This window comes from Brachyhypopomus gauderio, chromosome 19 (genome assembly GCF_052324685.1).
Source record: "Brachyhypopomus gauderio isolate BG-103 chromosome 19, BGAUD_0.2, whole genome shotgun sequence".
In the NCBI taxonomy this organism is placed as follows: domain Eukaryota; kingdom Metazoa; phylum Chordata; class Actinopteri; order Gymnotiformes; family Hypopomidae; genus Brachyhypopomus; species Brachyhypopomus gauderio.
In genome coordinates, this window is record NC_135229.1 from 10,802,142 (window position 1) to 10,828,066 (window position 25,925).

The following is a 25,925-nucleotide window of genomic DNA, read 5'->3' on the forward strand; positions in this document are numbered from 1 at the left end:
TGTGTCCAGCAGCTGGTCTGGCAGGCTGGTGGATGCCACTTGTCTGACAGCAAGTCTCACTCCAGCCAAGATGGGTTCACTTACACTTTCACAATTCCTTAAGTAGAGGTTATGACAGCAGCAACCTCCTTGGTCTGAAAGTGTCATCTGTATACAGTTGTCATTGAAAGAACATGCTTACATTTTAAGGTACTTAGTGAGTCGGAATAATTTAATGAGATAACTTTTGCGGTCTCTTACAAAGTAGGAACTCTTGAATAATGATTAATAAATTATTATTATTTAATATTGCCTAAGGAAAAGGTCTTTCGTGTGTGCGTGTTTTACATTCACACATTATATTTGCCTTTTAAATCGCTGTTTAATGTAGGCCAGAATCTTCTAGAAATGATCATAGTTTGAGGGCGCGCGTTACTATGGCACCACACAAGCGACACTGGGCAACGTTAAAAGTTGCAGGAGGCGGAAACCTGTAATAACCAGCCAATCAGAAGCCCCGGAACAGGTCACGGGACTCCTGGACCGTATGGTGTGGTGGAAGTTTCGATAGTAACTGCAGTAGCGTCGCTGGCGGAGACCTGCGTACAGGGGGGCTAACCGCAGTCCGGCTAGTTAATTAAACCGCTTACTGTCAACCCTTGGACATGTTCAACAGTCTCTTCAGGGACTTTGATGAGGACCCATTCTTTTCGTAAGCGTCGCACGTTTTGTTTGTTTGTTTTCACGGCTTTTAAAACATAAATATATATATATGAAGCGTGTCTAAGTCTCGCGCGTGTCCACAGACAGTGCGCATGCTCTAGTCTCGCGCAGATATTTTAAGGTTAATTAATACATTGGTGCTGATTTTAATGCTTCTAATTTTTAATCAGTATTTTAATATTTCACTTGCTGCGAGCATAGTGGACAGTTGTTTTGAATCAGACTTTATTCCGTTCCGCCCACCACACGTATAATGAATGTAATAAGTGTAATGAGGTCATCAGAGATGCCCGTTGATCTCACCGCGTTTTCCTTCGGTATTACGCACGTACGTAATCACGTGACGTAAACACGCAGTCCGAACGTAATCAACTCGTTAAGTGACGTCATTAGAAAGCTTCACGTCAAGCGGCCTGCACACGCTTCTAATCACCTCTAATCACAACTATTTTCAATTGACATAAATTAATGAATTATCCGTCATCTAATGTTTATCTAAGTGTTGCGATTTTTCTTCTCTCTCTTTGAAATCCCTTGTAGCTCATCAAGGTAGGCTGCCCTCTCCACCTGTCTTATCTCACTATTCTCCTCTTATGTACGCGCATTACATTATGGCGCTTTGGGACATCGGGACCTCTGATAACGGTCTCGCGCTCTCTCTGTACGGCAGCGATCCTTTCCAGGCGCACCACGAGCGCATGCGCCAGATGATGAGTGGGTTTGCGGACCCGTTCGGTCATGGCTTGGCGCCCAGTATCACAGATGGCCGGCACAGAGGTCGCAGGGAAGAGGGCCATCGCAGCACGAACGTGGCCGCTCGCAGCCTCCACGGAGTGAGTACGGCTCGCCACGGCCTCGTCCCTCCCTGTTATACAGTCATAAAAGGCAGTCCAGGCTAACGGGTTAAAATGTGAATGATAAGTCAGTCGCTTCATCTATTTTCAGATGTGTAAGTCACGCCCGCTTTGAGAAGGATGTACAGATTAACTGCTGTTATCCGAGTCTTTGGACTTGTGTGTTCTGGTGGCTCTCAGATTGCACACATGCCGAAACACATTGATCCTCGTATCCTTAACGCTGGCTCTGCACGCCAGTCCGCATGCTCGCGGTTCCCCAGGCGAGTATTGCGAGTCCTCACACTCCGTCCTGGACCTGGACACGTGTCCCCGGCTTCCAGCGTTGTCCCGCATCCGTACAAATATATCTACCGGCATCAGCAGTTCAGGAAGTTTGTGATGGAGACCTGCCATACTGGTGTAAACTGGGGTCCATCGCTGGTGATGGAGCGAACGGGTTTATCGAGCACCGGGGGGGAGCGGGTGGAGGAACAGGCCCCACTGCCCCTCAAGGAGCTATGTTTAGCCCTGCGGGTATTTTTAACCGCCTGTGCGACTTTGTTCCACTGACACGCTGCTTTCTCCCTCAAGTGCAGTAAAGGTTCTGTAAAGGTTCTGTAAAGGCTGTCCGGGCCTCCGCTGCCACACCGCCTCCAAAACAAGCGTGTGTCCGTCTGCCGCAAAGACGCGGACATCTGACTTTTAGAGCCGCTCTCAGACGTGCATCTGTCTGGGTGCGGAGACGCATACGGACCTTCTTGCATTCCGGATGCTGCCAGGAACTCGCAGTCTATCAAAATTCTGCTCAGAAATTGTGTTGAGATATGAGGGAGGTGAACTGGTGTGTGAACTCCCACCGGGGTCAGAACGCATTCCTGCAAGGGGTCGCTGATTCGGACAGTGGTCAGAACAACTAAATGTACATTTCACTTGCTTTTGAAAAGCGAGTAAATCCAGGCAGTATGATTAAAGCATTATATCTTCATGCCTTTGGTCATTTGCAGTGTCCCTGAATGGAGCCAGTCATGGCTGGAACCTGCAGTGACTACTGTAGCTGCTCCCTGTGCTAAACTTAGTCCATGTGCTCCTCACTGACCCCTTTGCCCCCCCCCCCCCCCCCCCCCCACACACACACACACACACACACACTCCCCACCCCCAACGTCTGTGGGTGTATTCCTGGCAATTACTTTAATTGGACGCCAGAGTCTTCTCCTATCCATCGCCTCCTCTTAGCACCAGGGTTGTTGTGTGCATGGCTGACCAACGGGAGGTCAAGGGTCAGCCAAATTGGTTTGTGATCCGTTTGGGCCCCGGCTGGTGGGTCTGGTCTGGCGGGGTCTTGTGGGGCCTGTCGTGCTCCCAGGAGGTTGTGATGGGTTGGGTTGGCGCTGGGCGCTTGCTGATTTAGTCTAGGTCATCGGAGGGTAACAGCAGGGTGACGTTTGGATATGTGTTTGTGTGGATTTAGTGTCCTCACACTCATGCCTTGAACCCCTACGTCATCACTACCGTGCTCAAGTATCAAATGTGGTAATCTTTCTTTAGGAAGACTTGTTGCTACATACGAATTCTCACACACTCAAATAGTTAGCCCATCCACCAAGCTGCTGAATATGTCCAGAGTTCAGACACGACTATTTTTGGACTATCACACTGAACTCTTGCTCACCGCTCTCTTTGTTTACATGATCAGATGCTTCCCCATAAAGCTGTGGGGCTGTGGGATGTCACGCACCGTGTCCACACTTGCTGTGCTGCTCTGATAACATGAGCCATGGTCCCATCTGCAGTGTTGCCGGTCTTCTGGTCATTCTGGGAAGCTCCTCCCATACAGGGCTTGTTTGTTGTGCTTCCTCTGCCAAAATAAAAGTCTCCTTTCCTTTTAAAACTTGGAGGTCATGTGTCTGCTGCAACCCCAGCACACTGTATCCATGGAAATAGGATCCAGATTTGGGAAGTGACCCCATGCTGCGAGGAAGCTCAGCAACAATGAACACACACACACACACAAACACAGCTCCCAGCTCAAACCACTTACTCAAAATAGTTTTCAGATTTTACACTTTAAAGCAAGGAGCACGTTTATAAATGCGTTCCTGCAGCTAAAGATGGCCGTGTGTGGAAGAGATGAGTCTTGAGGGCCTCTTTGAACACTCACACACACACACACACACACACACACACACACACAGTGGTGATGGTCTAAGAGCAGCGTGACCTTTCACTGGAGATCTCGTGGGACTCCAGCTGCACCCGCTTCAGGGAAACGCCTGCAATTCGCCTTGTGAGTCCTGAATAATCCCCACTGACAGTCGCCAATTTTGCAAAGACTGTGACCCCCTCAGCACCCGGTGTGCTTTATACACACACAGACACACACACACACACACACACACACACACACACACACACACACACACACACACACACACCTGTTTTCTCACTGCACTCTCTAACCATCAACACTGGTGGTTCTGTTTTCCCCCCGGTCCACACAGGCTTTTATATGCCGCTGCGTTTGGTTTCTCCAAACCTCCACACCTACTTCACTCGGGCTGCATGTAACTGAAGTCGAGTAAGAGGCTCTTGACTCGAGTGGGTAATCTACAGGTGATCTACTCGAGTGGGTGTTCTATAGGTGATCTAATCGAGTGGGTAATCTACAGGTGATCGACTCAAGTGGGTGTTCTATAGGTGATCTACTCGAGTGGGTAATTTACAGGTGATCTACTCAAGTGGGTAATCTACATGTGATCTACTCAAGTGGGTAGTCTACAGGTGATCTACTCGAGTGTGTAATCTACGTGTGATCTACTCGAGTGGGTGATCTACAGGTGATCTACTCGAGTGGGTGATCTACGGGTGATCTACTCGAGTGGGTGATCTACAGGTGATCTACTCAAGCAGGTGATCTACATGTGATCTACTCGAGTGGGTAATCTACAGGTGATCTACTCAAGCGGGTGATCTACAGGTGATCTACTCGAGTGGGTAATCTACATGTGTTCTACTCGAGTGGGTAATCTACAGGTGATCTACTCAAGTGGGTAATCTACAGGTGTTCTACTCGAGTGGGTAATCTACAGGTGATCTACTCAAGTGGGTGTTCTACAGGCGTTCTACTCGAGTGGGTAATTACAGGTGTTCTACTCGAGTGGGTAATCTACAGGTGTTCTACTCGAGTGGGTAATCTACAGGTGTTCTACTCGAGTGGGTAATCTACGGGTGATCTACTCGAGTGGGTAATCTACAGGTGATCTACTCAAGCGGGTGATCTACAGGTGATCTACCCGAGTGGGTAATCTACAGGTGATCTACTCAAGCGGGTGATCTACAGTTGATCTACTCGAGTGGGTAATCTACAGGTGTTCTACTCGAGTGGGTAATCTACAGGTGATCTACTCAAGTGGGTAATCTACAGGTGTTCTACTCGAGTGGGTAATCTACAGGTGATCTACTCAAGTGGGTGTTCTACAGGCGTTCTACTCGAGTGGGTAATCTACAGGTGTTCTACTCGAGTGGGTGATCTACAGGTGTTCTACTCGAGTGGGTAATCTACAGGTGTTCTACTTGAGTGGGTGATCTACAGGTGTTCTACTCATGGGTGTTCTATAGGTGTTCTACTCGAGTGGATGATCTACAGGTGTTCTACTCATGGGTGTTCTACAGGTGATCTACTTGAGTGGGTGTTCTATAGGTGTTCTACTTGAGTGGGTGTTCTACAGGTGTTCTACTCGAGTGGGTAATCTACCGGTGATCTACCCGAGTGGGTGTTCTATAGGCGTTCTACTCGAGTGGGTAATCTACAGATGTTCTACTCGAGTGGGTAATCTACAGGTGATCTACTCGAGTGGGTGTTCTATAGGCGTTCTACTCGAGTGGGTAATCTACAGGTGTTCTACTCGAGTGGGTGTTCTATAGTTGTTCTACTCGAGTGGGTGTTCTATAGGTGTTCTACTCGAGTGGGTGTTCTATAGGTGTTCTACTCTAGTGGGTGATCTATAGGTGTTCTACTCGAGTGGGTGATCTATAGGTGTGCTACTCGAGTGGGTGTTCTATAGGTGTTCTACTCGAGTGGGTGATCTATATGTGTTCTACTCGAGTTGGTGATCTACAGGTGTTCTACTCGAGTGGGTGTTCTACAGGTGTTCTACTCGAGTGGGTGTTCTATAGGTGTTCTACTCGAGTGGGTGATCTATAGGTGTTCTACTCGAGTGGGTGATCTATAGGTGTTCTACTCGAGTGGGTGTTCTATAGGTGTTCTACTTGAGTGGGTGTTCTACAGGCGATCTACTCGAGTGGGTGATCTACAGGCGATCTACTCGAGTGGGTGATCTACAGGTGATCTACTTGACTGGGTGATGTACATGTGATCTACTCAAGTGGGTGATCTACATGTGATGTACAGGCTGGTGGTAGATTTCTGCATGAAGGATCTTCTATTTCTCATAGAGAAATGCAGAGAGTTTAATGTGTCCTATTTTTTAGCGCACATTTTGTTTAATATTACTTTGCTGCTTTACCCTGTATTACCCACAGTATCATCTAGAGCTACCCTGGTTTACCCTGTATTACTCACTGTATCATCTAGAGTTACCCTGATTTACCCTGTTTTACAGTCAGGGGCAGTTACAGAGCCCTGGAAGCCATGGTGAACTGCTACAGTAAGAGGTGGATGTGACCTGTGTGAACTCTGACCTCTGCCGTAGCCTCGTCCGAGTTGTGCTATTCCTGAAGCATAACATTCCCACGCCAGACTTTTATTCATAGGTGCCTTTCAAGATACCCAAGGACACTGTCTATGAAAATATAAAACATAAAATAAAACACAAGAAAAGAATACTAGATAATAAGTGGTAGTAATGCAAAAATATCCAGATAATAATATTGATGTAATTGCACAATAAGTTCTGAGATTTCAAAAGAAAAAGACTGGAAGAGCTGAGTTGATAACTGCTCATAACTACAAAATGAGACGAGCTGAGTTTGTAACTGCTTCTAACTACAAAATGAGACGAGCTGAGTTTGTAACTGCTTCTAACTACAAAATGAGACGAGCTGAGTTTATAACTGCTTATAACTACAAAATGAGACGAGCTGAGTTTGTAACTGCTTCTAACTACAAAATGAGACGAGCTGAGTTTGTAACTGCTTCTAACTACAAAATGAGACGAGCTGAGTTTATAACTGCTTATAACTACAAAATGAGACGAGCTGAGTTTGTAACTGCTTCTAACTACAAAATGAGACGAGCTGAGTTTGTAACTGCTTCTAACTACAAAATGAGACGAGCTGGGTTGATAACTGCTGTAATCTAGACATGAGATTAAGAGCTGTAGTCTAGTAGTCTCATCTAGATGTGAGACTAAGAGCTGTAGTCTCATCTAGACCTGAGATTAAGAGCTGTGGTCTAGTAGTCTCATCTAGACGTGTGGAAAGCATGAATAAGAGAGTGAGGAAGAGACAGACATGCAAATGCGCTGTCATAGCGATATTTATGATGTGGCTATCGGATCATAGACTGGAATGACCCAGACTTGTAACCTGACCTACGGAGGATTTAAGAAAATCTGGCACAGTGAGCCTAGGACAGGCTGGTTGATCCCACCAGGCTGTGGATATGATTAGAATGGATTCACTTTTATCATTGTTGAATTTGAGATGATTATTAATGTAAATCATTATTGAACTTAAGAAGATTTAAAGTATTTCATTTAAGACTGCTTTTATCATTACTGAAATTAAGATTATTTTACCTTCACTAAGAGTGTGTTCCCTCTGACGGATCTGATCTGGGATCAGTTTTTCTTTAACATCAGCTTAATTCTTTACATATTGTGAAGAATATTAAACTTTTGATTGAAGGGTTCAAGTATAGTACCAGAGTAAATGCAAAAACAGACATGACAGATGTGATGGTCCTACACGGCCACCGTGAACAGCCTTCTCACTGTGTCTCACGCATCTTACACTAAAGACCGATTGGTTAAGTGTCTCAAATGGATCAAGCTTAGTGAGACCACCCGCACCTGTTAGCAATTTGTTTTTGCAATTTTTGATGATGTTTTGACTGAACAAATGCCGATGGGGCATGGTTATGCGCATGCAATTGTGTGTGTGTGTGTGTGTGTGTGTGAGGATGTCCCTGCTGACCTGGCCAGCAGATATGCCACCTGACCACTGATTCGTGGTAGCGTGGTTCTGGCCTGCTGCCTTCCAGGACAGACAACTGCAGGAACTCTAGGAATCAGACCTAAGCTCACATTGATATTTCTGCTGTCTTGGTCATGAGAGTGAGGCCGTCCTAGCTAATCCCATCTCAGTTTAGCCCTTTGGTTTACAGCACAGTCAGGGTCCCCCTGTCCTACAGCACAGTCAGGGTCCCCCTGTTCTACGGCACAGTCAGGGTCCCCCTGTCCTACAGCACAGTCAGGGTCCAGATATCCTCAGATGACTCGAGCAGACATCTTCAGAGGTCCGGCGTATTTTTAATTCTCAGAAGTGCAGGCGTTGTTCCAGGGTCAGATCGTTAGCAGCTCAGTAGGGTGCGGTACACAGCTGCACACACCTTAACACCACAAGGCCCCGGTGGAAAGGTATGCGCTCTGTTCACTTTGAAGCTGGTGGTGGAACGCTTTGAAGAGCAGAGTGGCTGAGAGGGTGTAAGGGTGTAAGGATGGTCTTCAGTACTGCTCTGGGCAGTATACCTAGACCTAGGACTGCTCACGAGAAATAGATTGGGAGGGAGGGAGGGAGGGAGGGAGAGAGAGAGAGAGAGAGAGGGAGAAGGGAAAAGGGAAAATCTGTCTCTCTCTCTCTCTCTATGTATGTGTGTGTGTGTGTGTGTGTGTGTGTGTGTGTGTGTGTGTGAGAGATTCTCTGCTGTTTTAGAATATTCAAGAATTTTATCTAACGTGAAAATTTAAATGGCAGTGAAAACGGGAAGAGGAAAATACATCGTGCTAAAACGCAGAGGCAACGCTACAAATAAACATGATGAAAAGCTGTGATGAAATTGCTAACCTGCCTTATGTGGATAGATATCGTTTAGAATGCTGCCTACTTAGACAACTCACTAGGTTGAGAGGTGACTAAATCACTAGTGTAAGACTGTATGTATGTGTGTGTGTGTGTGTGTGTGTGTGTGTGTGTGTGTGTGTGTGTGTGCGTGTGTGCGCACCTCCTCTTGGGCAGGACATGGACTCCTTCAGGAACCCCTTCAGTATGATGGACAGCTTGATGTCAGGAATGAGGACCAGGATGGAGGACGTTCACAGGACCTTTGTGAGTTGCCCTCCTACCTCGTGCCTCAATCTGCCTCTACTCAACAGAGGCATGGAGGTTACCCACAATTCCTAGCGTGTGTTTGCTGAGTGTCCTCCCCATGAGCGGTGGAGCGTGGCTGTTGAAACCTGCTGTGGTTTGGTCCCAGGAGGACGCGTCCCCGGACACCAACTCACACGCCTTCAGGTCGTCCTCCGTAATGACCTACTCTAAAGTGGGAGACCAGCCAGCCAAGGTGTTCCAGGCCAGCTCACAGACACGCTGTGCTCCCGGGGGGGTGAGTACACCCACACAGGGCCAGACCACTCCAACAGGGTGAGGCCCCACACTGACGTGTGTGTGTGTGTGTGTGTGTGTGTGTGTGTAATGTAGATTAAGGAGACGCGGCGGTCTCTGAGGGACTCTGAGAGTGGTGTGGAGAAGATGTCTATTGGTCATCACATAAATGACAGAGGCCACGTCATCGAGAAGAAGAAGAACCAGAAGACAGGAGAGAGAGAGTTCAACCAGGACTTCCAGAACATGGACGAGAGTGAGTGGGTCATAGGTACTCAAACGAGAGTGAGTGGGTCATAGGTACTCAAACGAGAGTGAGTGGGTCATAGGTACTCAAACGAGAGTGAGTGGGTCATAGGTACTCAAACGAGAGTGAGTGGGTCATAGGTACTCAAACGAGAGCGAGGGGGTCATAGGTACTCAAACGAGAGTGAGTGGGTCATAGGTACTCAAACGAGAGCGAGGGGGTCATAGGTACTCAAACGAGAGTGAGTGGGTTATAGGTACTCAAACGAGAGTGAGTGGGTCATAGGTACTCAAACGAGAGTGAGTGTGTCATAGGTACTCGAACGAGAGTGAGTGGGTCATAGGTACTCAAACGAGAGTGAGTGGGGTCATAGGTACTCAAACGAGAGTGAGTGGGTCATAGGTACTCAAACGAGAGTGAGTGTGTCATAGGTACTCGAACGAGAGTGAGGGGGTCATAGGTACTCGAACAAGAGCGAGTGGGTCATAGGTACTCAAACGAGAGTGAGCGTGTCATAGGTACTCAAACGAGAGTGAGCGTGTCATAGGTACTCAAACGAGAGCGAGTGGGTCATGGGTACTCAAACGAGAGCGAGTGGGTCATAGATACTCAAACGAGGGCGAGAGCGAGTGGGTCCATAGGTACTCAAACGAGAGTGAGCGTGTCATAGGTACTCAAAAGAGAGTGAGTATGTCATAGGTACTCAAACGAGAGTGAGTGTGTCCTAGGTACTCAAACATGCGTGTGTGCTCTGAATTGTACATGTCACAGTGTCATTGAAAACTGAAGTAAGTATCAACACAGCAATTCCAACTCTTGTTATGTTACATGACTTTACTACTTTTACAAGAGTTTTGCAGTAACAGGAAGTCAGTGAGGTGAGCGATGCTGCCATACCTATCCCTCTGTAACAGGAAGTAAAACTTAAGGTCACTTTGGGACATTTGTGCTATTCTAAACTGTGCATGACTCCCAAACTGGCACTCATGACCTCTGACCCCTGACCTTCTTTGACCTTTATAGCTGAAGCACAGGCCTTTGACAATGAGTGGCAGAGGGAGGTGTCGCGGTTCCTGTGCAGCTCTCCAGCCGGGCGTCTGCAGGCCCCCCAGGCCCGGGGCGTGCACCGGGCGGCCATCGCCGGGCCCAACGACCACTACAACAACACACACGGGTCAGCAGCTCACCACAAAATGCCCCTGAGAAAACCATCGGGCCTCTGTTCTAACACAAATAACTTCATGACTCATTTTTACAGAGTACAGAAAAATGTCAACCAAAAAAGCATCGTGTCTTGTTTGGTTATGGTCAGGGTCTTCGGCCAATCAGCTGCCTGCAGCTTGGAGAAAAGGAACCATTGCATATAGAATGTTTACGGCCAATCATATTGTGTGATCAGACTGAATATAAAAGACTGTATTAAACTCAGAAGCTTGTAAAGACTTAATGTTGTGCTATCTCTGCAGAGAGAAACCTGTGGAAGGGAAGAAAACACACGTCTCCGAGCTCAACATCCGAAGCTCCGGCATGAAGAAGTAAAACTGCTGAGATTGAAATAAACGTGTTCCTGCTGTGTCTCCCTGCGTCTCCCTGTGTCTCACTGTGTCTCCTGTGCCGAGATCTCTATGGCCACTTGAACTGTGCTGTGTTACTGAGGAATTAAGAACATGCAGAAGTTTGAATCTTTAGTAATTTCTCTGAACAAAACCCCCTTCGTCCTTCATTTGACTAAGAAGTAAAAGTTTTTCTGTGAATTCTTGAATTTTCTTCTTTCCCATGCCCTTTGTGTTTACTAGTTCTTAAATTCAGAAGTGTTAGTAGTTTTAAAATGCACTTATGATTATTATACTCGTGTGTAATTTATTCTTACAGCTGTACTTTGGAAAAGTATAATTTGCTGTCTGAATTTATAAATAATAGTAAGGATGCAAAACAACCCTTTTTATACGGTGATTTGTCAGTGTTCTCTTTTTCAGCTGTCGGTTTAATGTTCTCTTGTGTCTCAGCTGTGGTTTCACTGAGATGTTTCAAAATGGAAGTGAGATATAAAGGCACAAACGGTGTATATAACTGGAGAATCACTGTCATCAATAAAACCTTTTCTTTAAGACATCTGAATTTTTCTGAAAGACATTTGTGTGCAATTCCGTTACAAGGCGTTGAGCACACTCAGTCAGACAGGGCAGAGTCCCGCAATAACCAGGGCTCACGTGAGCCACTATAACCAGGGCTCACGTGAGCCACTATAACCAGGACTCACGTCTGCAGACGCACCGAATCACACCTGGCATATGCTGAGAATACTCACACCCATCACACCTGGGATTACATGGCCCATGAAGTCCAAAAGTTGGTATTTCACATTTTAGACTGCCCACATTATTACACGTGTGTGCATATTGTACACGCTCTTCACCGTTAGTAATACTGCCATCTGGAGTGAACAAAACAACATGACAGTCCCTGACACAGCCCCGGGTGCTGGACATGTATTTTAGGACTATGGTTAAAGGTGCTCAGATGATAGCTGGTTAGATGTAATTTACGTCATCTGTCTTCACTGTCTCGGTGTGTGTGTGTGTGTGTGTGTGTGTGTGTGTGTGTGTGTGTGTGTGTGTGTGTGTGTGTGTGTGTGTGTGTGTGTGTGTGTGTGTGTGTGTGTGTCGCTTCCTCCACGTCGCCGGGTGGCGCTGTGAACAAGTCTTCGCGTCGCCGTGATGCAGGAAGTCGCTCCACCACCGACCAGCCGGCGTGACTTTCAGCTTGACGTCCCTGAACATCACCACAGGACCGAGGAGACTCCAGCCCTCCAGACTCGCGTTTATAAAAATGCATCTGTGGAAAGCGGGGCTTGTTTTAAACCGTCGGCTGAATTTACACAAAACGAGAAAAATAACTTTGAAACAGGTACGCGCAGTGTCGAAACCAGCTGGTTCCGAAACGGTGCGGTGGGTCTCATGGTGAACCTTGTGCGTCCAGGTGTTGCTGCACAGCTGTCGGTCATGCGCCTCCGGGATCCTGCCCAACGAGAAGATCCGAAACATCGGCATCTCGGCCCACATCGACTCGGGGAAGACCACGTTGACCGAGCGGGTCCTGTACTACACCGGCAGAATAGCAGAGATGCATGAGGTGAAGAGGGACCGTCACGGAACCGTTTAGTGGGTTCTTGGGGCGATGTTGAGTTGGCAGGTCTGGTGTTATGTTTGGTGTCTGTGTTGCAGGTGAAGGGTAAGGATGGGGTCGGGGCTGTGATGGACTCTATGGAGCTGGAGAGACAGAGAGGGATCACGATTCAGTCCGCGGCCACGTACACTGTGTGGAAACAGCACAACATCAACATCATCGACACACCAGGTGGGCCACGGTGTGTGGTTTCTTATCCTGCTTCAGAGTGACGTGTGTCCCTGACGTGCGGGTGGTCTCTGTCCTCAGGTCACGTGGACTTTACCATCGAGGTGGAGAGGGCCCTGCGTGTTCTGGACGGCGCCGTGCTGGTGCTGTGTGCCGTGGGTGGTGTGCAGTGTCAGACCATGACGGTGAACCGGCAGATGAAGCGATACAACGTGCCCTTTCTCACCTTCATCAACAAGCTGGATCGGCAGGGCGCAAACCCTCACCGGGCCCTCGTACAGCTCAGGTGGGCCCAGCACACGGCTCAGGTGGGCCCAGCACACGGCTCAGGTGGTTAGACTGTGGTTCTGAAGCTGCTGATCGGTACCGCAGCACTGAACAGCCACGCTGTAGCCGTCTGCTTCTCACCTGTCTGCTTACATCTTCTCACCTGTCTGCCTGTGTCGTGACATGGTGTCTGGGGTTCTTATCTTGGTCTTTCAGGAGTAAACTGAACCAGAACGCTGCGTTTGTCAACATCCCCGTGGGCCTGGAGGGGAACCTGCGTGGGATAGTGGACCTCATCGAGGAACGCTGCATCTACTTTGATGGACCTTGTGGGTAAGAATGCTACGGAAACACATACTCGAGCTCACGGCTCCTTCTCCTCCACCCGTCTCCGTCACCCACCCCTCCACCCGTGCGTCCTCAGGCAGAGCGTGCGGTTCGACGAGATCCCGACGGAGATGCGGGCGGAGGCGGCCGACCGGAGGCACGAGCTGGTGGAGTGTGTGGCCAACGCTGACGAGGCCCTGGGGGAGATGTTCCTGGAGGAGCAGGTGCCCACGGTGGCCGAGCTGAAGGTGAACCGCCTCCCTTTCGCACGCAGACGCCCCGCGCGGTACCGACCGCTCGCCCGGCCCGCTAACGCGATATTGGGTCCCATCCGCTAACACGCAGGCTAGCTTTATTGTTTTGAATACGTTTTTAGATTGCACGATTTAGCGAGAGTACTGTAGAAGTTTTATAGATAGAAATTACTGGAATTTTTAGAAGATGCAGCAAAATCAGACCCAAAGCAGATACCTCGACGGGTGAGACGTGGCCGTCTGGGTCGCGGGACTGTGTGGCACTGTTTGCATTTCTGGTGGGCGGGGGGACCATGAGGGCAGTTTGCAGTGGAGGGGGGGGATCAAAAGGGCAGTTGTCGCTTCAGTGCAGTGCTGGAACAGACGACCTTTGACCCCAGAGTGGCGAGAGTCGATCACTATGTGGATCATCATGATCACCTTGTAAGGGTCATCATTAGTACGTTAATAATGTCATTTGCTTTTACATTGCTGATAACCGACATGTATATTTTACATTGACTGTGTATATCTGTGTGTGTGTGTGTGTGTGTGTGTGTGTGTGTGTGTGTGTGTGTGTGTGTGTGTGTGTGTGTGTGTGTGATTCTCAGGCAGCTGTGCGTAGGGCAACCATCCATCGTACCTTCTCTCCCGTGCTGGTGGGCAGTGCTCTGAAGAACAAGGGTGTTCAGCCTCTGCTGGACGCTGTGCTGGACTATCTCCCCATCCCCAGCGAGGTCAACAACTACGCCCTCCTCAATGACGAGTGAGTCAAGCTCCAGGCCCCGCCCCTCCAGGCCCCGCCCTTCCAGACCCCACCCTCCAGACTCCGCCCACTGAGGTGGCGTTTAACGCACGTGTGCACTCCTTCCTCTTCTTTGTGCTCAGGGAGGCGACCAGCGCCAGTAAGATCCTGATGGACCCAGCCAGAGATGCAACGATGCCGTTTGTGGGTCTGGCCTTCAAACTCGAGGTAAGGCCGACGTGAATCCCTCCACGTGAGCGGAGAAACGTGACGTTCTGCTACCGTCACTGCTCTTATTGCCACGTCCGGTGACGTGTAGAGCGTTTGACCCTTCTCGCCGTGTCTGATGCGGGTGTGTTTCCGCCAACTGCCCCAGGCTGGACGCTTTGGTCAGCTGACCTACGTGCGTGTGTACCAGGGCTGTCTGAAGAAATCCGAGTACATCTACAACACACGTACGGGCAAGAGGGTGCGTGTGCAGAGACTGGTGCGCCTGCACGCCAACGAGATGGAGGTGTGTGTCTGTGTCTGTGTTTGTGTGTGTCTGTGTGTGTGTCTGTGTGTGTGTGTGTGTTTGTGTGTGTCTGTGTGTGTGTGTGTTTCTGTGTGTGTGTGTTTCTGTCTGTGTGTGTGTGTGTGTTTCTGTCTGTGTGTGTGTGTGTTTCTGTCTGTGTGAGTGTGTGTGTGTTTCTATCTGTGTGTGTGTTTCTGTCTGTGTGTGTGTGTGTGTGTGTGCGTGTGTTTCTGTGTGTGTGTGTGTGTGCGTGTGTTTCTGTGTGTGTGTGCGTGTGTTTCTGTGTGTGTGTTTCTGTGTGTGTGTGTTTCTGTCTGTGTGTGTGTGTGTGTGTGTGTGTTTCTGTCTGTGTGTGTGTGTTTCTGTCTGTGTGTGTGTGTTTCTGTCTGTGTGTGTGTGTTTCTGTCTGTGTGTGTTTCTGTGTGTGTGTGTTTCTGTCTGTGTGTGTGTGTTTCTGTGTGTGTGTGTGTGTTTCTGTCTGTCTGTGTGTGTGTGTGTGTGTGTGTGTGTGTGTGTTTGTTTCTGTCTGTTTGTGTGTGTGTGTCAGTTCTGCACTTATCGTGTGTGTGTTGTGCAGGACGTTGAGGAGGTCTATGCTGGTGACATCTGTGCTCTGTTTGGTATCGACTGTGCCAGTGGAGACACGTTCACCGCCCGGTCCAACAGCAACCTGTCCATGGTACACGCCCACACGTTCGGCACCGCCCACACACCCAGCACCGCCCACACACCCAGCACCGCCCACACACCCACAGCTTACCTAGTCTCTTCTAGACGCTTCAGTCTACTGCGTATTGCTGAAATATTGCAGGTGCTCAGTTGCGTGATCATCTAGTCGACTCATTTGAATCTTGTTGTTGAACAGGAATCTATTCATGTTCCTGATCCGGTCATCTCCATGGCCATGAAACCAGTGAACAAGGTAGGTATCGTCACGTGTGTGTGTGTGTGTGTGTGTGTGTGTGTGTGTGTGTGTGTGTGTGTGTGTGTGTGTGTGTGTGTGTGTGTGTGTGTGTGTGTGTGTGTGTGTGTGTGTGTGTGTGTGTGTGTGAGTGTGTGAGTGTGAGACCAATCCTCCCTGATCTCTTTTCCGTCTAGAACGACACGGAGAAGTTCTCAAAGGGCATTAACCGCTTCACCAGGGAGGACCCCACATTCAGGGTGCACTTTGACCCCGAGAGCAAGGAGACCATCATGTCCGGCATGGGAGAACTTCACCTGGAGATATACGCACAGGTAACACCGTCTTCCACGTGGACAACCAAGTGAACGAAAGCCAGTCATACCAGACGTGTGTGTGTGTGTGTGTGTGTGTGTGTGTGTTACAGAGGATGGAGAGGGAGTACAACTGCCCATGTGTGATGGGGAAGCCCAGGGTGGCCTTCCGTGAGTCCATCACCGCCCCTGTACAGTAAGTCCCGCCCCTTGTCCAATTAGAACTACGGGTTTTAGACTCCGTACTGGCTTTAATATCTCCATATATCACACAGGACTCCTTATATCAGGGAAACCATCACGTGTGTTAAACCATGACCAAGACCCATGATGACTGTGATTTATTTATGTTTATTTCATTTGAGACTCGTATACAGTGTGGTGATGACACTACATAACTATTGTAAATGGGCTACCGTGCCTTTATATAACATCATATAACATCATTTAAATCCCATTCGGAGCACATTTTGGTGTTACACTGGTTCCATACAATATTCTTGCTGTTCACTTTGACATGAAGCATCATTGACTGGTGTTGAAGGGGTCTCTGTGTTGAGTGGGTCTCTGTGTTGAGTGGGTCTCTGTGTTGAGTAGGTCTCTGTGTTGAGTGGGTCTCTGTGTTGAGGGTGTGTTTGTGTATAACCCTTTCCTACAAGTGTTTCTAGTGTTTAGTGACTTAGTCACTTTGGCTCTGGTCTGATCACGGGTGGTTGTTGGATTTGCAGTGACATCGGGGCAGTAATTCAGTTTCTGACACTTTCATACCATCTTCTGGTGACCAGGAGACCAACAGCTTCCATCTAATAATTTCCTATAAAGTATATACATTCATACATTTAATACATATATACATTCATGCATTTAATACGTATATACATTCATACATTTAATTTAGGTGAAATTTTCTTTTTTCAGTTATGAGAGCTGGTTTCACTGCTTGTTGCTTAGTGGGTAAATATAACAATAAACCTGAGTTATGAGAGCAAAAGGTTTAAACACCTAACACAATTTGTTAATCCTCTTCCCCTGACAAGGTTAATCAGATATTTGTAATTACCTGGGAAACCATTTCATGAAGGAGAACTTGAAATTCGAACCTCAACTGGTCATCTGGACTCTTCTGGAGGGTTAAACGTAGAGGAGGATTGTGAACATAAGACTGACAGAACAGCAGGAAAAGGCACCTGGACACAGTCTAAAGTGACCCGACATCCTAATCTAATCTGTTCCCTTTGCATTTCTAAATACGGAATGAGCCCCGTCCTGCTGGATTGAGTCTAGTGTGGTGCGTGTTCCGGCGGTGTGACCCCAGTGTGGTGTGTGTTCCAGTGTCGTGACCCCAGTGTGGTGTGTGTTCCAGTGTCGTGACCCCAGTGTGGTGCGTGTTCCGGCAGTGTGACCCCAGTGTGGTGCGTGTTCCGGCGGTGTGACCCCAGTGTGGTGTGTGTCTCGGCGGCGTGACGCCAGTGTGCTGCGTGTCCCTGCGGTGTGACCCCAGTGTGCTGCGTGTTCCGGCGGCGTGACCCCAGTGTGCTGCGTGTCTCGGCGGCGTGACCCCAGTGTGCTGCGTGTTCCGGCGGCGTGACGCCAGTGTGGTGCGTGTGCCGGCGGTGTGACCCCAGTGTGCTGCGTGTTCCGGCGGTGTGACCCCAGTGTGCTGCGTGTTCCGGCAGTGTGACCCCAGTGTGCTGCGTGTTCCGGCGGTGTGACCCCAGTGTGCTGCGTGTTCCGGCAGTGTGACCCCAGTGTGCTGCGTGTTCCGGCAGTGTGACCCCAGTGTGCTGCGTGTTCCGGCGGTGTGACCCCAGTGTGCTGCGTGTCCCTGCGGTGTGACCCCAGTGTGCTGCGTGTTCCGGCGGTGTGACCCCAGTGTGCTGCGTGTTCCGGCGGTGTGACCCCAGTGTGCTGCGTGTTCCGGCAGTGTGACCCCAGTGTGCTGCGTGTTCCGGCGGTGTGACCCCAGTGTGCTGCGTGTTCCGGCAGTGTGACCCCAGTGTGCTGCGTGTTCCGGCAGTGTGACCCCAGTGTGCTGCGTGTTCCGGCAGTGTGACCCCAGTGTGCTGCGTGTCCCGGCGGTGTGACCCCAGTGTGCTGCGTGTCCCGGCGGTGTGACCCCAGTGTGCTGCGTGTCCCGGCGGTGTGACCCCAGTGTGCTGCGTGTTCCGGCGGTGTGACCCCAGTGTGCTGCGTGTTCCGGCAGTGTGACCCCAGTGTGCTGCGTGTTCCGGCGGTGTGACCCCAGTGTGCTGCGTGTTCCGGCAGTGTGACCCCAGTGTGCTGCGTGTTCCGGCAGTGTGACCCCAGTGTGCTGCGTGTTCCGGCAGTGTGACCCCAGTGTGCTGCGTGTCCCGGCGGTGTGACCCCAGTGTGGTGCGTGTCCCGGCGGTGTGACCCCAGTGTGCTGCGTGTCCCGGCGGTGTGACCCCAGTGTGCTGCGTGTTCCGGCGGTGTGACCTCAGTGTGCTGCGTGTTCCAGTGTCGTGACCTTAACATGGTTGACCTACCAGCTGCGTGACCTTTGCCACCTGAGCCAGGTTGTACAGTGTGTTCTCATTGGACATGTTGAGCATGATGAAGCTTGAGGCCACACACGCAAAGTGCCAGAAAGGCTTCATGTCTGGGTCTATGTGACCGTGGCTGTCTACACACACACACACACACACACACACACACACACACACACACAGATAGACAGAGCACATACAGTGACTCGTTATACATGTGTATATGTAATATGTTGTTTGTCAAGGCCATGGGCTGACCACTGAGTCATGGTTTATTTTACATATCAAACAAACCCACCCCCCAAAATGATCCCAGTCCCCTCCTGAGGAGAGTGTTCTGTTGTGGTCTGGTGTTATTTCCAGCAAACCTCAACGTTCACCATACAGTGAGAGTCTCCGCAGGTGGATAGACTCAAGGATAGATGCTGTGTGTTTCTGGCTCAAAACTGGGTGAACTGTGTGAACACCCATTCAGATCTGGTGGTGGTGGTGTGGGCATGAGGGAGTTCTCACCTGGGATGTCCGTGGTAGATATCGCACTTCCTGGAGCGCTGTATCTCTGGAAGAAGGCCTGCTCCTTCTCCGAGGTGTTGGCCGGCAGTAACGGGAGCGAGGAACTGTCCACCTGGGGTGTCTTCTGGACCTCACCACTGGAGAAGAGAACCTCGGCCAAGCCCTTGACCTCTGGGCCCTGGTGTTGAGACACTTCACTTTAACGTAAAGGAATATTCCAGCGTCTTTCAAGTCAATCTTGCACCAACATGTCTGTCCATTAGCACAGACGCTCATTTTAACACATTTTCCTGCACTTAGAAATGAGTGCGGATCACGGCACCCGGCGTGTGTGGCGAGTCCAAATTTAGAGCAGAAGTGGATGATGAGATCTGCGTGTGGCCTCCAGTCCTCCGAACTAACGTCTTTGGCATCATGACAAATCTCAGCGGCAGAGGTCGAAGTTCACATCTGTTCTGATGGTGAACGGGGGTCTTTGAGAAGATTATTTAGTTTCACTGCACTATTTCAGTGGGTGTAATTGCAGGGCCGTAGATTTTTACAGGTGAAAATTGTGAATTTAATCCTTTCATAAAGAGACACACTTTCAGAATAACAGATCAGCAGATAGCAGACCTTACTGCATACAACACAAGGATGTGTGCCATCGACTGAAACCAGAGCAGTCTGACTCAAATAGATAACACAACCTAACTCAGGTTGCAAAACTTAACTCAAATAGATAACAAATGCAACTCTGGTTACAAAACCTAACTCTGGTTGCCCAATGTTGGGTGTAAGTTGATCAAGCTGATGAGGAAATTGTCATCAGAAAAACAGTTACTAACTTTTATAGTATAATGTACTTTTAAGTATAATGCTTAAGTATTGTTATTGATAATAAAATCCCTCATTGTACTGATTTGGTGTTGATGAAATTAATATCCATGACTAGTTTGTCTACAGATTTGAAAGCAGATTGTGGTGTGATTTAAACCTGTTTTCTGCAGAACATTCATTGATTATTTGTTTTCTGTGTAGATTCCCGACTGTACGTTTGACAGAATAACGTTTTAGCCAATCTTTAACAAAAAACAGGCCTGCTTGGTAGAAAATTATAGAAAATTCTATAATTGCAGGTTGCAGGGACGTATGACGTGTTGCTCTGTGGGAATGTGGACCCTGTCTGTTTATTGTGTTATTAATTATGTCACATGCTGGTTGTTCAGATGCAAAAATATGGAAAATGTTGGTCATAGTGATGGCCCAATGATGGCCCAGTTTTCCACAGTTTGTGTATCCTGGTCCGTGTGTAGCTGTATATGGTTGCTAAGCACAGAGTTATGTGTATAGACCGAGGTTTATCTTGTGAACGCTACCGAGTGTTTGGGTCCAAAGCCCAGAGAAGGAGGGGGGGGGGGGGGGGGTGACTGGTCTGTGTACACACCGTACACACACCCACACCGTATAAACATATCCTGCACACACACCGTACGCGCACACACCCTGCGTTAGGTCAGCTGATGACAGGTCCAGATGGAGACGCGTGTACGTACCTCGGTGACCCAGTCCTTCACAGAGACCTCCATTACGTACCTCCTCCCGTCCGCCCCCATGTCCTGTCAGAGAGGACGTGAGACAGGTCCCGTAAACCACACAGGGCAGCAACAGGACCAACCATGACCCGAGAAGCTTTCTTCTCCTCATCACTACTGTAAACGTGCAGTAGGAAGTGAAGGTGAAGCTGAGAGTGTCTCTACTCTCGGTTCTCCTGCCTTACCTCGGTTCTGGCCTTGTGGACCCGGGACACCACGTACGCCCTGAAGGGTGAACCGTGGAGGGTGTTGAGATGGTGCTGGATCACATGGCCCGCCCGAGACGCCTCGTAGAACTGTGGGTTGAGCTCTCTGGATGCCATCACCAACCCCTCCTGAGCCAACACAAACCAGAGGAGAACAGGAGTGTGTGTGTGTGTGTGTGTGTGGAGATGTTTCAGTGTTCCATGCTGCACTGGAGTGGAGAGAAACCACGAAGAAAATAACCGACCCAGTTTCAGATTCAGCTGCCTTAAACGAGCTGCCTGCTCACAGATGCACGGCTGTGGAATGAACTTCCTACTTCCTGTGTTTGACCATAGCCCCGCCTGTTCTTAAAGAGACAGCGTACCCATGTTCCATGTTTTCAGAATAGCAGTCCATCAGCACTTGTTTATGGGTTATTGGCAAATGTACATTTGATTATGTGGATTTTTTTTTTTCAATTGCAGTGCTTCAGGAGGGGTTGACGCAGGAGAGCTCACAATCTGCTCTGTGGTTTTGTAGATTTGACTTCACCCACAAGAAGCAGTCTGGTGGAGCCGGCCAGTACGGTAAAGTTATCGGCTATCTGGAACCCCTGGAGGCGGAGAACAACACCAAGATCGAATTTGTAGACCAGACCATCGGCACAAACATTCCCAAGCAGTTTGTGCCTGCTGTTGAGAAGGTTGGTGATTCAATGGTTTCTTCAGGTCCTTGCACAACATCTTTGTGTAACAGCCCAAACTGTCTTCCTGTCCTCCGAGTTTAAAGTTAGAAACTTTCTGTAGCTGTTAATGAAAGTACAAAATGCTCTTGAAGAGGATTGAGGAGGCCTTCAAAGCCTGATGTGTTTGAGAGTGATCAGAACGCCCCACTGTGTCAGATCCTCACAGGACCGTCAGCCGTGGTGTCTCGTACGTTCGCAGACACCACGACGTCTGATGGAATGGGAACGAGAGCGAAGCTTCTGAGAGCTCCTCCCTGTGGGCGGATCCCTGTGGGCGGATCCCTGTGGGCGGATCCCTGGGGATCCCGGCAAATCCCCCCCCCTCAGTACAAAGGGCGGGATTATGTAGCGTATGAGGTTGGGGGTAGGATTAGTTCGTGGCTAAACTGCCCTAGTCTTTGATGACTCGTGTCTTGCTGAATTGCGTCTCGTTGGCGTTGAGCAGCGAGCTCAGCTGTTTTATCCACCCACGCAGCTCTGCTCAGAATTAGGATTGTGTCTCTGCTCTTTGAAGATACTACAGAAAGGACAGAAACAAAGAACTATGCGCGAAGTCCCGTCCCCAGACATGTCCTCACACCGAACGTCCATCCTATCCACCTCCACCCTTCTCTGTCCCCCCCCCTACAGGGATTCAGAGACACCTGCGAGAAGGGACCCCTGACCGCTCATAAGATCTCGGGCGTGCGGTTTGTTCTGGAAGACGGCGCACATCACATGGTCGACTCCAACGAGATCGCCTTCATCCGAGCAGGAGAAGGCGCCATGAAACAAGGTGAGAACTTCAGACAGCCACTGAACGTGATTTGTGTTAGACCATCAAACATAATTAAAATAGTATTTAAGATTGGTCATTAGCCCATTGATTAAGATTTCTCATTATTCTCACAGGGCAGGGACTGCGTATAAAAATGCCGTCGAGGGTTTTATAGCTAACTCAATACACACATAAACGCCCCGAAACTTCACGATTACTTTGAGCACTCTGAGTGTAGAGGTGGAAGTCACAAATGACTCGTACTGCTTGATCAATACTCCACCGATATTGTGTCTCCCAGAGGTGATGAGTTTTCCCGTCCTGGACGCGGTTCAGAGTAACGGTGCCTCCTGTCTCTTTCTAATTAGCGATGGAGAATGCTAATGTGGTAATTCTGGAGCCAATCATGGCTGTCGAGATAGTCGCTCCCATTGAGTTCCAGGGGGTGGTTATCGCCGGGGTCAACCGTCGCCGTGGCGTCATCACCGGACAGGACGGGGCAGAAGGGTACTTCACACTGTATGCTGATGTAAGTTTAGATACAGGTTCATCGTTTTAAAGATTTCATTTAGTTTGGCCTAACCTAATCCCCAGTGAGCATTCATACTCACAGATTATTAATCCCTGCGAGATTGTGGAGTACCTCTAATCCAAATCTACCCTACTCGGACTCTTTTCCAGGTTCCTCTTAATGACATGTTTGGCTATTCCACGGAGCTGCGCTCCAGCACGGAGGTAAGGCTCCTGCACCCTCACCCCCACCTTGAAGATCCAGGAGCCCAGCGAGGCCTTTAAAGCCGAACTGGCCTCAGAATGTGGTGTGTGGTAGACTAGATCACAGTCTCCTCCGGGTCACCTCATGCCAGGGTGTCCTTCATTCAAAGTTCTTTCAGTAACCTCACTCACATTGTGGCCTTCAAACTTCTACAGCTCAGATTGTTTTCTAGACCAGACCTAGAACATCTACTGAGGTCACACACTTTTCCATCGCTGCTCTGTCACAGACCCACGATGAGCAGAACCTTAGATTTGTGCTGTGAGATTAAAGTGTGTGTGTGTGTGTGTGTGTGTGTGTGTGTGTGTTTATGCCATAGGGGAAAGGCGAGTACACTATGGAGTACAGCAGGTATCAGCCCTGTATGCCTTCTGTGCAAGAAGATCTCGTTAATAAGTACCTGGAGGCAACAGGCCAACTGCCTGCAAAGAAAGACAAATGGAAGAACTGAGGGACACACACACACACACACACACACTTACACGCTTACAAATGCCCTTCAAAAATCTGACATTTAAGTAATTTATCACTTTTCTTTAAGCTGTTTATATGTAGCTGTGTATATGTAGGCGGTGTTTAAGTAGACGGGACTCGTGCTCAGACGATAGCGTTGGGTATGGGCGGTGGGTTTGTACTGTGTACAAAATGATCATATTAATTGTCAGAAATACAATGATAAAAATTGTCAGTTGCAAATAAACAGTGTTCAAATAGACGTGCTTTTATAGACGAATGAATTACATTGGGTCTGTTTGTTTTTGTACACCCCCTGGATGTCACTCACAGGAGTAGTGATGGAACAAAACTGACCACATCTGTGTAGTTACTAGAGCTAGAGACTAGAACCAGACGCTAGAGCGCCCAGAACCAGACGCTAGAGCGCCCAGAACCAGACGCTAGAGCGCTCAGAACCAGACGCTAGAGCGCCCAGAAGCTAGAGCGCCCAGAAGCAGACGCTAGAGTGCTCAGAACCAGATGCCAGAGCTCTCAGAACCAGACGCTAGAGCACTCAGCCAAAGTTAGAGGATTAGAGGAAGAGTGTCTGGTTTCATCCCGATGCACGCAGCAGTGGTGCGGGACGGCGATCCTCACCTGGGTCGTGGGTCCAGTGTGCTGAAGCCAGGGTGCACAGCTGCAGTTGTTCGGAGACGACGTCGGCCCCGGGGAGGTTGATGTCAGAGGCGTCGGGTCTGTGGGCCGCGTCGAACACGAGCACACCAGCGTGAAGAACGCCACGGAGACGGAGCACAACCAGCGCATGGTAGCCGCAGAGCGGAGCTGCTTGGGGAGAGGTCTGAAGACAAGACGTTGGCTCCGTGGAGCTGCGCAGATTGTGTTAATCTTGGGAGAGAGGGGGAGGGGACGAGGGAGGGGCGTGTTTGTGGAGCAGAGAGGGGCGTGGCACACGACGGGAGGTTACAGCGTCCAGACGGGCATCTTAAAGACGTTCCCTCTCTCCCTGGTGGGTCTTTCACATCCAGGGCTCCACGTCAGAGTGTTGAAGTGTGTTCTCGGTTCACTGTGTGCAACGCTGCTGGATCATGTCAAGCAAACACTCGTGTACAGGAATAAAATCAAATTACAGTGTTGTCAATGCCACGCAAATATAGACTTTGCTATCTTAAATTCTGTCATTAGGCCTGATTGATGATTATCTTGCTTTCTTATCAATCTAATCTCTCTCTTTCTGTCTCTGGTCTCTTTCGTCTCGTTTTTTGCTCGCTGCGTGGGGTGCGAGAGGGAGTAGAAGCAGATGTGTGTTTAGCTGTTGTGTACACGATCCGCTGTGGAATGTTCTGGAGCCGAGGGCCTGCAGAGACGGGTCACGGCTTCCATACGTCCTCGCTGGAGACGTGGCCAGATTCTGCTCTACTCTCCCGGGGTCTTTGTTTATACCACGTAGGCGTGCTGATGACCGACGGCGCACACACGTTCTCACGTGATTCGCTGGGAGAAGATGGACCTGAAACACGACCCATCCCTCACTATGAAGTTCATAACCTCAAGGCAGGGTACGGTAATGCAGATCATTAGATTTAGAGGTAGGGCAGGAGAATTCTATCAGGACGCCGTGAGAGATTTGAGTGGAAAGATACTTTATTCATAATGATAACTTGCATTTCCTCAGATTAATTTCTATATCAAATTAGGCTGAAGGGTAAAGAAAAGGCTTCTCATGATGCACACAAATTGCATCTTCCTGATATCGTTATGGAGATGGGTTTAGGACAGTCACCACCATCAGATTTGCAGCACCTCAGGTCTGATTTATGGCCGTGTCGCCGTGCCGACCTGCTGATTAATGTAATAATGAAATATGCCCTTCCTGCTTAGCGCAGGAACAGAAAGGGCTTGGCATTAGGACTGGGACTTAATGAACTACACTGTCATTACCGCAGGCGCCCCAACCATGCAAGGGAAAGATGTTTGTCAAGCGTAGATTAAATTTTCTGACAGATTACTGGGTCTGAGTGAATTATGGGTAATTTTAAATGACGTTCATAAAAATTGCAAAAACCCAGGGTTCTTCTGAGGGGCCAGATCTCACACACCTCTGTAACAGAACCGACCTGAACGCAGAACCGTATCTTCAGAAAGAATGCACAAATTATAATGACTTGCGCAGCACAGGGTATTTTAATATGCCTGTAAATTCATCGTTTACCCTCAATCTTCAGCGAATCACGGCTCAGTTCACATGCTGCATTGATCATGCGACTGAATTTATAATTAACACATTTTTTAACATGCGACTTAATTGAATGCAGCCAAGACGCGAGCTACTAAATGTGTTCATACGATGTTTATGCACACATAAGGGAATTACACATCAATGATGCCATCTTTGTGCCAGGTTGTTATACA

The 25,925-nt window shown here is 49.0% G+C and overlaps 3 protein-coding genes and 1 long non-coding RNA gene across 5 annotated transcripts; 3 read left to right on the top strand and 1 right to left on the bottom strand.

The window, feature by feature from the left end:
- Positions 1-531: 531 nt before the first annotated feature.
- Positions 532-11,460, top strand: mlf1 (myeloid leukemia factor 1). Its single transcript, XM_076981574.1, has 7 exons — positions 532-691; positions 1,373-1,535; positions 8,736-8,825; positions 8,974-9,102; positions 9,198-9,357; positions 10,372-10,522; positions 10,815-11,460. Exons 1-7 carry the CDS (start codon positions 645-647, stop codon positions 10,885-10,887), a joined length of 813 nt encoding a protein of 270 aa, XP_076837689.1. The 5' UTR covers positions 532-644; the 3' UTR covers positions 10,888-11,460.
- Positions 11,461-12,065: 605 nt separating this feature from the next.
- Positions 12,066-23,777, top strand: gfm1 (G elongation factor, mitochondrial 1). The gene is made up of 18 exons (XM_076982124.1): positions 12,066-12,255; positions 12,328-12,480; positions 12,573-12,705; positions 12,784-12,988; positions 13,186-13,302; positions 13,394-13,544; positions 14,141-14,295; positions 14,418-14,502; positions 14,651-14,788; positions 15,366-15,467; positions 15,654-15,710; positions 15,887-16,024; positions 16,117-16,199; positions 21,324-21,486; positions 22,159-22,303; positions 22,654-22,814; positions 22,967-23,020; positions 23,380-23,777. The coding sequence occupies exons 1-18, from the start codon at positions 12,178-12,180 to the stop codon at positions 23,509-23,511; spliced, it is 2,250 nt and encodes a 749-aa protein (XP_076838239.1). The 5' UTR covers positions 12,066-12,177; the 3' UTR covers positions 23,512-23,777.
- lxn (latexin) lies at positions 16,339-24,415 on the bottom strand. 2 transcript variants are annotated; one of them, XM_076982127.1, is made up of 7 exons: positions 24,153-24,415; positions 20,783-20,932; positions 20,559-20,621; positions 19,024-19,201; positions 18,511-18,647; positions 17,064-17,126; positions 16,339-16,817 (listed from the first exon to the last, which is right to left on the bottom strand). In XM_076982127.1, exons 1-7 carry the CDS (start codon positions 24,318-24,320, stop codon positions 16,707-16,709), a joined length of 870 nt encoding a protein of 289 aa, XP_076838242.1. In that variant the 5' UTR covers positions 24,321-24,415; the 3' UTR covers positions 16,339-16,706. The 2 variants fall into 2 exon arrangements, with proteins under 2 accessions (XP_076838242.1, XP_076838243.1); XM_076982128.1 differs by lacking the exon at positions 24,153-24,415 and adding an exon at positions 21,049-21,200.
- Positions 19,088-20,225, top strand: LOC143483301 (uncharacterized). The gene is made up of 2 exons (XR_013122471.1): positions 19,088-19,227; positions 19,324-20,225. It is a non-coding gene; the product is annotated as an uncharacterized LOC143483301 (long non-coding RNA).
- Positions 24,416-25,925: the final 1,510 nt, after the last annotated feature.